At 51.8% G+C, this 12066-nt stretch overlaps 5 protein-coding genes across 5 annotated transcripts; 4 read left to right on the plus strand and 1 right to left on the minus strand.

Annotated features, from left to right (window-relative positions):
- Positions 1-84: 84 nt before the first annotated feature.
- PV08_07213 (uncharacterized protein) lies at positions 85-690 on the plus strand (the record flags this gene model as incomplete). The annotated part of the gene is made up of 2 exons (XM_016381544.1): positions 85-344; positions 390-690. The coding sequence occupies 2 exons, from the start codon at positions 85-87 to the stop codon at positions 688-690; spliced, it is 561 nt and encodes a 186-aa protein (XP_016234646.1).
- Positions 691-1436: 746 nt separating this feature from the next.
- PV08_07214 (uncharacterized protein) lies at positions 1437-2540 on the plus strand (the record flags this gene model as incomplete). The annotated part of the gene is made up of 1 exon (XM_016381545.1): positions 1437-2540. One exon carries the CDS (start codon positions 1437-1439, stop codon positions 2538-2540), a length of 1104 nt encoding a protein of 367 aa, XP_016234647.1.
- A 31-nt stretch (positions 2541-2571) lies between these two features.
- On the plus strand, positions 2572-4035 carry PV08_07215 (translation elongation factor Tu; the record flags this gene model as incomplete). The annotated part of the gene is made up of 2 exons (XM_016381546.1): positions 2572-2764; positions 2828-4035. The coding sequence occupies 2 exons, from the start codon at positions 2572-2574 to the stop codon at positions 4033-4035; spliced, it is 1401 nt and encodes a 466-aa protein (XP_016234648.1).
- A 785-nt stretch (positions 4036-4820) lies between these two features.
- Positions 4821-8144, minus strand: PV08_07216 (uncharacterized protein; the record flags this gene model as incomplete). The annotated part of the gene is made up of 1 exon (XM_016381547.1): positions 4821-8144. The coding sequence occupies one exon, from the start codon at positions 8142-8144 to the stop codon at positions 4821-4823; it is 3324 nt and encodes a 1107-aa protein (XP_016234649.1).
- Positions 8145-8975: 831 nt separating this feature from the next.
- PV08_07217 (uncharacterized protein) lies at positions 8976-11048 on the plus strand (the record flags this gene model as incomplete). The annotated part of the gene is made up of 1 exon (XM_016381548.1): positions 8976-11048. The coding sequence occupies one exon, from the start codon at positions 8976-8978 to the stop codon at positions 11046-11048; it is 2073 nt and encodes a 690-aa protein (XP_016234650.1).
- Between the last annotated feature and the right edge of the window lie 1018 nt (positions 11049-12066).

A 12066-nucleotide genomic window follows, 5' to 3' on the forward strand; every position in this document is an offset into this window, starting at 1 on the left:
TTTGTGAACGACAGCACAAATCCCTTGCAAACCGCCAGCCACCAACTTGCAGATTCAAACGGTTTTCAGCATTTGGCTACAGAGATGCGATTTGCCTTGGCCCCCCGGCGGGCAGTCTTCCGAGTTCGCATGCAGTCTCGGATTGACCCAGTGGAAATTGTCAACAAATACTTTACCTACTTCGATGTAGATGTTGATGGCGATTTCTACACCCGTGAGGTGACTCCAAAACGATCTGCTATCACATATATCGTCCTTGATTTGAGGTCCAAGACATGTCCTACCGTCAACCTTGACATTGTGAAGTATGATCTCTACGAGGTGAAGAAGAAGAGGGCCGGGGTGTAAGATTCTCATTTCTCAGCCCGCTTTGACTAACCATCTGCTAGTGTCCTTGTGCCAGTCGCTTACAAGTATTACGATTTTGCTCGCCGACGTCTCCGTAGCTACCCCTGGGGCAGATTGAAGCACCCATCAAGGAGGTTTACCGCTGCTTTCGACCTACCGCTACGGCCTTTTCGGTCTTCCTTACGATCTCGCCAGGACGAGTCTTCAGGCCGAAGGGTGAAGATGGCCGCGGCTGTTCCTCATCGATCAGCGACGCCACCGAGATCTTTTCTGGGCCTCCATGAGCAAAGCCTTCGTGTGAAGCGTACTTCTCGAGTGACACATGTTGTGTTTGGTACTTAACCTTAGGATTGAATCAAAAAGAGTCATGAAGAATTGGTGCAGGCTGTATTACCCTTCCTAAGCAGTGACGAGGCAGGAGTTCAGGCAAGATTACCCGTGCACGATATACAAGCAGTGCTGAAGAGTTGTCTTCCTCAGTCAGGCAAATCATACGGATTCAATGGTGTCGTTCCAGGGTCGCATGCAATTTGACAGACTAACCTGCGATCTGAGCATTAATGCCGCATTTTGTTCTTGCATATAGATGAACTCTGATATAAAGGTACACTGTGTTGCTTCACCCATACCTAATCTTCCTCTCTAGCCCCATTGGACTTCAATAACGAGTCAGGATCAAGAGTCGTCGTCGATCGTAGGTGTAGTTCGAATTTGCATCACGTGATGTACTTTCGGTGGCCCGAAGGTTGGCAACTGTGCCGAGCTCGAGGACCTGCAGCGAGGACCTTGTAACCATCATGACTGATGTGCGAATCCTGACAGATACCAAGGTCAAGACTCATATGACATTAGTTTCTGAGCTTCCTTTTTGTAACGAATCCATGCTTTGATGCAACTCTGCATGCAGTGATATCCCACACACTCTCCTTGCACCAGCCGATTCATCACCGCCACATCATTGCGGCCCAATCGACGGGAGGGATCTATGTCTGTACTGTCCATCGGTCAGATTTGGGCCTGAAAAGACGATACCGGCATCACTCGAATGCTTTTGCAATTCTTCCTTATTACAGTCCAGTCCTCTCACGATGAGTAACCGACGGGTTAAGAGCCTGGCGCTCGAGGATGACGATTACGACGACTACGATGACTATGACGAAAATTACGACGAGGGCGGTGACAACGAACTTTCACCAGAAGACAAGGAGCAAATGCGGCTGGGCACCATCAAGGTCCGCGAAGATCTTGGATCGGCTTATAAGCTGTCCGACACCGAGATCCAGGAGGCTCTTTGGCATTACTACTACGACATCAACAAATGCGTGGCCTATCTTAAGAGTATAGGCGCTCCCAGCATTCAACGAAGTACCTCCGCTGACCTGTCGACAGGCAAGCACAAACCTACAGTCACCCCATCAAAGAAGACACCCGCCGAAACCAGGAGTAAGTCTATCTTTTCTGTTGATGCAACCCCGCTGCTTGCGAGACTTGAATCGGATCGTGGTGGCCATGAATGCTCGGACTTCAGGTACGGTGCTGATGGGGAACAAGAGCTTACAAACCATACTGTCTGCTCGACTCCGTTCTCTGCCGCAGAATTCTTCAAGGACTGTCCTTGGCTTAGTGTTCCCGAGCATCGCAAGGCTGTGATCCTAATTGAGCCATTGTATCCCCGTGGTGGACTCTTAGGTGGCTCATCTGGAGGCGGGAAACCTTCTAAGCTAGCTGCTCTGGCCGCGAAACGCAGACAAAAGGAGAACGAGCGCTCTGCTTCCAACAATATACCTACACCAAAATCGGACAATGACTATGTGGCACGCCTCCGGAGTCTTCACATCAATGGCCCGGCGGCTCAACAAAGGCCCACCACTACTCGCACAAATGAATCCTCTAAAGATCACATCATGACGGACGATCTACAGGTGCAACGTCCTGAGGATGATTCTACCCTGGGCTCATCAACAGAGCATGGGCAGAAATCTGAGACTCCGAATGTGCCAGAACCGGTGATTCGCGCACCACCGTCCGCATTCGCCAGCATCATGACCAGCCACGATTTTGATGAGAGGCATCTACAAGTCTCTCCCAATCTCCTTCTTCCCGCTCTTGATCTTTCTAAGTTTGCCGCCTTTGCAGAGCCGAGTCCAGACGATGTCGTGTCACGGGCTCAAAATGCAAAAGGTCGGAGTTGATGTAGACATCTCTCAACGTGCACAAGCTGACATGGCTGTCTATCAAGCAACAGCAACACCAAAACCGAAAGCCAAAGAAACGCCAAAACCGAAAGCATCTCTAGCCAACGGTGTCCAATCACTGTCCATACAGGAAACACCCAAGGTCAAGAGCAAGAACATCGATGTCATATCCGAGTTCAAAAAGATCAAACGGAAAAATGCTGCCAACTTTGTCGTTATCGGTGAGTCGCGTCACACCCCCTCGTCTTAGAGTGTAAGGGTATCTAACGCGCAACAACATATAGGCCACGTTGACGCGGGCAAGAGCACGCTTATGGGCCGACTACTCTTCGACCTGAAAGCCGTGGACCAGCGAACAATGGACAAATATCGCAAAGAAGCAGAGAACATTGGCAAAGGGTCTTTTGCTTTCGCCTGGGTCCTCGACCAAGGCACCGAGGAACGAGCACGTGGCGTCACCATTGACATTGCAACCAACAAATTTGAGACGGACAAAACTAGCTTCACCATCCTCGACGCACCAGGGCACCGTGACTTCGTACCCAACATGATCGCCGGCGCCAGCCAGGCAGACTTTGCTGTGCTTGTCATCGACGCGTCGACAGGAAACTTCGAATCCGGTCTTCGAGGCCAGACGAAAGAACACGCCCTCCTCGTCCGATCGATAGGCGTGCAGCGCATCATCGTGGCCGTCAACAAAATGGACGTCGCAGAATGGTCGCATGCACGGTTCGAAGAGATCCGGCAACAAATGTCCGGGTTCCTGACTGGCGCCGGCTTCCAGCCCAAAAACATCTCTTTCGTCCCCTGCTCGGGCCTCGGGGGAGACAATATACTCCGCCGCTCCTCCGACCCCCGATCATCATGGTACAAGGGCGCCACGCTAGTCGAGGACCTCGACCTCTCCGAACCGTCCACGCACGCGCTGGACAAGCCCCTAAGGATGACGATAAACGACGTCTTCCGAGGCGGAGTGCAGAACCCCCTGTCCGTTTCGGGTCGTCTCGAGTCCGGCACGGTCCAGATCGGCGAGCAAGTCATGATCATGCCCAGCGGCGAAAAGGCCCAGATCCGCAGCCTCGAAGTCGACGACGAGCCTCAGGAGTGGGCGGTCGCGGGTCAGAACGTCGTGCTCAACCTCACGGACATCGATGCCATTCACATCAAGACCGGAGACGCCCTATGTAGCGCGACGGCGCCGATCCGCAACGTCCGAGAATTCAAAGCGAAGATCCTGGCCTTTGACCATCTCACGCCCATGAACATCGACGTCCACAAAGGACGATTGCACGTGCCAGGGCGGATATCCCAACTCGTCGCTACCCTGGACAAGGCGTCCGGCGCCGTGCTAAAGAAGAAGCCCAAGATCGTCCAGCCCGGCACCGTGGTGAGGGTGGTCGTGCAGCTGGACGAGGCGGTGCCACTGGAAGCTCCGTCGAGGGTGGTCCTCAGGTCGAATGGAGAGACGGTGGCTGCAGGCTTGGTCGAATAACTAACTGCCTAGATTAGCTTACTACAACTATTCACTGGCTTTTTTCTTTGGCCGCGCACCCTCTCGCTTTTTCGAGGAGCAAACGAAGATCGATTATGTAGATAGATGATCGATGGATGACTGTTGAACGTCAGCGGCAGTGGCAGTAACTTGACATTTACAAGGCGAGATTTCCATCGCCACACTGGAAAGCCCGCGCAGAAACACGCGCGGGCCCTTCAACAACTCCAAGTCGATCAAACCATCAGAGAGAGTCGTGTACGAATGAATTTATGATCAATGACGGCTTCTATGTCGCACCATTACTGCCGATCATGGGCGTCTAGGGTATAATAGAATAGTCGATGGTACAGACGTAGGCGCAGCCAATGGAAATCCTCAGGCTCGCAATGAGGTCGTGCAACGCGCTAGATCCTAAGCAATTGAGAGTGAGCCACGAACGCAAAACCATTACAAAGGAGCACTCATATACCCAGACATACTATCTCCTTGCGGGTCAGCAAGGCACAATAGAAGCTTGGACGAGGTTTGAAAATTACGGCGTCCTATCAATCGCTAGGAGAAAGGTACACAGGCTCAAAGTGCAGATACCCAAAACCCATTGTTCGCTCCAGTCATGCTAGTCGGATCGTAAGACATAATGCATACCTAGTCTTAATAGGAAAGGACCACGTTAAAGACATTCATTCGTCAATGTACAGAGTCGGATCATCATCCTCCACGGAATGGTCGTAGTCGCAGGTCGAGAGTCCACCAACACACCAATCTGTAGCAGCGTCGAGATCCTATCTTGCTTGTGCCCGCTGATAAAACACAATATAAGCTTCCGAATTCTGCAAACGATCTCGGGGAGATAGCTTGTTCGGATCCAGGTCAATGTGCCGCTCATCGTCGAATTTACGCCAACAACCGCGTCCTTGATCTTTGACAATGCTGATATAGTGACCACCATCGCCACTATTCCCAAGGTGCCGAAGCACGCCATATGCATCGTAACTATATGGTGGCGTTGTCGCCATGTCAACCTGTCCTTCTGCATCCGGGACACTCGGCGGCCGTGGAATGACAAAATCGTCCATGCTTAGCCCGTAGAGAGGAAACTCGATGGGCGTGTGGATTTTCTTAGCCTTTTCATGCTTACTCGCTGCGAATCGCTTGAAGTGGATGACAAGAAATTGTGGAAGACGAGTAAGGATGATCTGCTTAGTAGCTTCGCGTTCACCTTTGCAATATGGGCAGCGCCATAGCTCGGACAGCTTCTCTTCTCTACAGTAGCTGTTAAGACAGTCGTAGATGTGTCCCGCACCGGAGCGGGGAATCTCGATACTGATGCTGTAGAATGCCTCGTAGGTTGTGGAAGTGCGTTTGCACGTCAAGCATCGTAGGCGTGAGGCGTGCTGGCCGGCAAATAGTGACGACAGAAAACTGTGGTCTCGATGCTCATATCGCTTCCACTCAATTGGGCTGGCTCGTGCAATTTCCATACGTTCTCGTTGCATCTCTTCAGCTGTCGTCAGTGGACGGAGTGGCGTACGTTCCCAATTGACGTTCAGATCCTCGTGGAGGCAATCAACAATGAAGTCGAAGAATTCCTTTGCATCTTGTTGTCGGTCGATCACCCATTCACGATTCATTCGACCACAGAAGTTTCTGAATGTGGACGGCTTGATGACTTCATTGTCGCCTTGCCATACAGCTTGGATCAGATTCGCATAGAGTTTGGGCATGATACCGTTGCTGCCCTTCCAATTTCGCTGAACATACGCTTCATACATCCTGTCATTGAAAAAGGCCGATAATGGAATAGTGGCAGACAGGCATTGCAGTGTCGAGTTCATATAACAGGTAACGCCGAAATTGGTTAGTCCGGTCTTCGGGAGACGCTTACCTCTCACCGAGGTTGCGGAGGAGTACAACGGAGGTCGGCTTGCCGAAGTGACCCTTGCCAGCGATGGCTGAGGCGCATTGATGTCGGCTTGTCCTGAGTAACTCGGTCGTGGTATCGCTGGAGGCGGCCTTGTTGGAACTTGAGGTACAGGCGCAACGGGCTGGTGCAGGTATGCAGTAGGATGAGACGGCAATGCTCGCCGCGCGGGCATTATCATTGATTCCTGCTGCTTGATGGACGGGAAGCGACGGAGGAACGTCTCATAATCAGGCACAAATGGAGATTCAGCTGGTGGTTCTTCGTCTCCTGTGGGATATTCCTCATCGCTTGCGAGCTCGGATTTCTCGGCGGGAGCAACCTCCTCCTGCATTGCTTGCTGTCGCCACGCTTCTTGCTCGCTCTCATCAAGAAACTTGTGGTCACGAAGACGCCTATTACGCACTTCGTAACGGGAATTTGCCGAAACCAGGCGCTGTCGAGCAATAGGCCGGCCAGGACCAACAGCTCGCCGTCGTTGAATCGTGCCCAGCATGGCGGCAGTTTTTGAACGTGCTAGTGATTGGGCTCCCATGAGGTCGATCCATGCATCAAGACCACCTGCTAGCAAAGCAGGTGGACGTCCATCTTTCAGAGGCTTCGTGTCGTTGAATTCATAAAGTGTGTCGTAAAGCGCTCGAAGAGCTGGAGCTCTCGTCATAGACGGCGGCCCTTTCAGATAGGAGATGTCGCTGGTATCTTGATCATAATAGACGACAATATCGAACTCGTTTCTCCTAGAGAAATGGGTTTGTTCCATATCAGGGGCTAGAACAAGCCGATCCTCCAGTTCTTCTGCAGAAACTCCTTCCTTGAGCGAGATGGGTTCGATGCATATGATCGAGCTCGACATGATATGTCCGTCGTCGAAAAGCACCCTTTCTCGGATATCAACAAGGAGAACATTATATTTCTTCATATACTCGAGCAGAGTTGGTGCATCTATCGAGGGTCTGTGCGGTATCTCGCTTGAACTGCTCTTCAAGAAAATGGCTGAATTTATTCCATTCGGAGTGGTCGGCCTATAAGGAGACAAGATCTCGTCGCGAGTCCTTTGAATGTGCAAGGAAGTCGTAGATGAGTTCTGCGACTGATTGTAGTACGTTTGTTTCCTTTCGTTGGGCGGACGACCACCTTCGGTAGGTAAACGGCCGCCGTTAACATGAGGAGCAATAGGTGTTGTCGTTATCGGACTGTATGTCGGACTCGGGGGCTTCGGCATGACCATGTTGGTGGTCAATGGCACCTTGGGTGGAATGGAGGGCACGCTCCCGATTCCTGGCATGTCTCGAGGTCCGTTGATTCGGTGACTGGAAACACCGTTGGCTTTGGGGGTTGCATAAGGGGAGTATGACTGCGGTCGAGGGGCGGTGCCAGCTCCCGGTTGAAAATCACTCGGGTTCGGCATGGAGAGAATATGCCCAGCTTCTTGAGAGCTTCCGGGCCCTCTCAGACGAGCAAAACGCTGGCTCAAGTCGTTAGATTGTTCGCTTAGCGGACGTCCCTGAAGACTTTCTGGTTTCGGTGGCTTGTTTGATGGCCGTGCCCGATCTATGCGCAGCGCATCAGGAAGCTCAGCAGGCCGGGGTGAGTCTGTCTGCCGAGCATCAGGGCCGTTTGGCTTGCCAGAAGAAGAAGGTCTACCTGCGCCAGGCGACATTGTCGAAGGCACTCCAAAGTCCGTAGAGTAGACTGGCTTCCTCAAGACCGACCTTTGCTGTGTACCATACCGTCGATTGTTGTCTTCAATAGCTTCTCTAACCTGTGCCATTTGGTCGGACAGGTCGTTGATTTTCCGTAAGGTAGCTTTGTATTTCGAGCTCCAAGAGGGGTTATTATCCCAGAAGCCATAGTCTCTGTGTCTGGGTATGCGCTGAACCGCGATCTCGTATGCGCGAAGGTAGTTCTTGTACGCTACGTCAGGCCGCCGAAAGTCGACCGAACTCCTTGCGGTTGCAAGAGAGGTCTCAACCTCAGTAAGGTAATGGCCTAGCGAGTCGTCTGGTTCGATGGAAGTCGTAGCATCGTAAATGATATCTTTGATGTGTGCGAATACCCTTTCAGAGGCAGAACCCGGGGTGGTGTCTCTCGTGTCGGACCAACTCGCCCGCGTGGATGGGATTGAGCTGGCGGAGGCCGCAGTGGTCTGACTCCCAAATGATGGTGAGGACGCATACGCCGCCATGGCGACGGTGTGAGTTTATTACCGCAAGATCATTGCGCGACAAGACGTTCAAGAATGCCCTGCAACACAAGGTCGCCTGGTGCTCTTGTTGCAGGCAATCGGGGACGAACGACGGGTTCAGGAAGAGGAGGATGACGGTCGGTCGTAGGTGGGACGCAACAAGCGTAAGGGGGAAGTGCACAGTCGAGGACGTGCTCTTATGGGACAAGCAGTAGGATAACCAGGCTACGAATGAGAAGATGCGATATTAAGGCGGGTAGTATGAATATGAATATGAAGAGGTGGCCGATCAAGTTCCATGTGCTGATCAAGCTGTAGTGAGGCATGCGCCACCCCAGAGCGTGAGTTGCGGTATGACAACAGCCGCAGTGGCGACGACAGGACAACGCAACCCGGGGCGCCACCGACTGTCACTGGAGCCGCCCCCATCACCGCCTAGTGAGCCGATGGTAAGCACCCCCAATTCGTGGCTGCTCTAGGCGCCTTAGGCGGTTCTCGTAAGCGCATCCCGGTCTAACACATCAGGCGTTGAGAAGCCAGTGGGCGCCAACCTGAATAGGGTCCCGCGGAGGATCCAAACCCGCAGTTTCAGAGTTTCAGATGTCATCGCGGCGACCTTCAGGTGGCCAGGCAGTACATACAATTCACAATTACAGACGACGTTGTTTGAACCTGGAAGTTCATCGCACTCCATTCGTTAGTTTTGACGATCATAGCGAGTCGTAGCAGATTCTCCAAGCCTTTTCATCATCCCAGCTACTCTCTCACAACAGCTGTCTCCCTCGAGTACTGCCCATCCTTCCCAAAGGCTCCGGCCACACGTCTACAACCATGGCTGGATGGTTTTCCTCTGGCACCTCTGCCCTTGACGAGCAGATTGAAAAGGCCACTTCAAGTAGTCTCGAAGACATTGCCACAAGTCTCGAAATCTCCGATTTGATTCGATCCAAAACAGTGCAGCCTAAAGATGCCATGCGGTCATTGAAGAGGCGGATAGGCAACAAGAATCCGAATGTTCAGCTCTCAGCTTTGAAGCTTACCGACACCTGTGTAAAGAATGGAGGTTCTCACTTCTTGACGGAAATCGCATCCCGCGAGTTCATGGACAATCTGGTTTCGCTGCTCAAAGCATATGGACCTGCGGCTGTGAACGACGACGTCAAAGGCAAGATTCTCGAACTGATCCAGACTTGGGCTGTTGCCACACAAGCGCGCTACGATCTCTCATACATCAACGAAGTCTACAGGAATCTACAAAAAGAGGGGTTCACATTTCCGCCCAAGGTTGAGATTGCAAGCACTATGGTGGACAGCAGTGCCCCTCCAGAATGGGCCGACAGTGATGTCTGCATGCGGTGTCGTACAGCTTTCACCTTCACGAATCGCAAGCACCATTGCAGGAATTGTGGCAATGTCTTCGACCAGCAGTGTTCTTCCAAGTCGATTCCTCTACCACACCTGGGCATCATGCAACCGGTGCGCGTTGACGACGGATGCTACGACAAGCTGACCAAGAAGGCTGGTGGCTCCGATCGCCGGGTATCTTTCGCAACCAAACCTAGCGCCATGCAACCACGAAGTGCAAGAGTGGAGACGAGCAGCTTTGACGAGGATCTGAAAAAGGCATTGGAAATGAGTTTGGAAGAGGCAAAGGGAATATCAAGTTCCGGCTATGTCCCACAAACACAGGACAAGAAGGAACCTTCAAAGCCAAATGGTGCGGCGGCCGAGGAAGAGGACGACCCTGATCTGAAGGCTGCGATAGCCTTGTCTCTGAAAGAGGCAGAAGAACAGGCCAAGAAGCATGCGGCCTCGATCAAGCAATCTGCAGCTGACGGTGCAACCTCTACACAACCATTCGTCATGCCGAAGAACGACTATGAATTATCGATCATGGAGGCGGAGAATATCAACCTCTTCTCCACACTCGTCGACCGTCTACAACATCAGCCGCCTGGCACGATCCTACGGGAACCACAGATTCAAGAGCTATATGAAAGTATCGGCAAGCTTCGACCCAAACTAGCCAGGACGCTGGGGGAGACCATGTCCAAAAACGATGCGTTACTCGATCTTCACGCCAAGTTGTCTACTGTTGTTCGTTACTACGATCGAATGCTCGAGGAACGACTGAACAACACGTACAATCAGCGGAATCCGGGATACCCTGGTTACAGCATGGCCTCGCCAGGTCTACCTCAAAATTCTGGAATGTACCCATCAATAGGTACTGGTCTACCGCCGACCATGAACACGGCACCAGGGGCCGCCGAGAATTTTTACTTTAGCAATGCGCCGTCGGCAGAAACGTATGGGCAGATGCCTGAACCCCAACGCTCATATTCATTTTCGAGTCAAAAGCAAGATGCTTCGGGCTCGTCGTATCCGTATCCAAACCAGGCTCAACAGGCGCATGGTGGACAATACAATCAACCACCATCCCCGCAAATGTACCATCAACAGCAATACTCAGCTCAGCCTTCACAAGTCCCTTCTGCGTACCCTCAACTGCCACCTCCAGATCCCCAGCAAACTCCTACACCTTATGCCCAGGGGGCGGAGGCTCCTACTCCTCAACCGCAGTACGCTGCTCAAGCTCAACCAGCATACCAACAACCACCACAACCACAACAACAACCACCACCGTCGACACCTCAGATTCAGTCACAACCTCTACCTGCACCTACGCAGACATATAAACGGCCTGCGCCCCCGCAACAACAACCACAACACTACCCTCCTCCGCAGCAGTCCAGCCAACCCCCGTATCCCGCGTATCCGTCGAGCTTCAGTCAAGATCAATTTCCTTCCGTACCACAACATACGCCTGGTTTTCCGCACCAATCTGTACCACAACACCAGCCTCAACCGGTGGCGGTGGAGGAGAGTTTGATTGAGCTTTAGAGGCTTTTTAAGAGCTTTACAGCAGCGATGGGGGTTACCAAGTCGATCGGTCAACAGTCTCCGCTTTGGTCGGTATCGAAGACAGGATTTGATTTTGATTGCTTTACTTTAGTACCTACATAGGTAGCCGCTTGAAGCGAAGTCCGAAAGGGACTTGTCGTGTTGCAGTCTGTTCTATGATTCTTTGGGCCGAAAATCAGCATCGAGTCCATCGCCCAGCCAGTGCCGAGTGTGAGAATATATCCACCCTCGGCGACAAGGTGGCAAGTTACCTAGCAAGCAGTCAGTAAGTAAGTAAGTAGCATTGATTGTTCCGTACAGAAGCACCTAATCTGAGAATCCTGATTTTCTAGCCTCTCAAGGCACGATTCGAAGCCTGGGTGATCGGTCCGTTTCTTGTCTTGTCGTGTTTGGTTTGGTTTTGGTTTTTGTGGGCGGGCCTCGGTCGGTAGTTATCACTACAGTACCTGTGTATGCAGTATACAGTACATATACGGTGACGGCAATGCCCACAGTTCCATACCTAGTTCCACGTCTCGGTACCAGATGTGAGTGGCGTGAGTAACGGTGTGAGCAGTGTTAACTAGTAGTGTACCGTTGAAAAACAAATCGGATGTAGTTTGGCACTGTTTCAAGTGGATAATCTACTGTACCTACCTAACTCCGTACCTGTCGGTAGGTCGAATGATATATGATGATGACTGTCTATCTTTTGGTCATGGGTGTGTACACAAGTGTCTAATTAGAATAGTAGACAGAGTACAGTATATAGTATATAGTATATAAATTCGTAATCTATTTCATTCTCCGACCCATCTCATCCTTCGTCATTCCATCGATGGTGTATAAGTTAGAGAACAAACAAAAACGTCAGCGTCGTTCAGATGTCAGCTGTCAGCTGTAGTCGCTATCATTGGTAGGTAGGTAGGTAAGTCGGTTGGTGGTAGGTAAGTCGGTTGGTGGTAGGTAAGTCGGTTGGTGGTAGGTAAGTCGGTTGGTGGTAGGTAAGTCGGTTGGT

This window comes from Exophiala spinifera (assembly GCF_000836115.1).
Source record: "Exophiala spinifera strain CBS 89968 unplaced genomic scaffold supercont1.5, whole genome shotgun sequence".
In the NCBI taxonomy this organism is placed as follows: domain Eukaryota; kingdom Fungi; phylum Ascomycota; class Eurotiomycetes; order Chaetothyriales; family Herpotrichiellaceae; genus Exophiala; species Exophiala spinifera.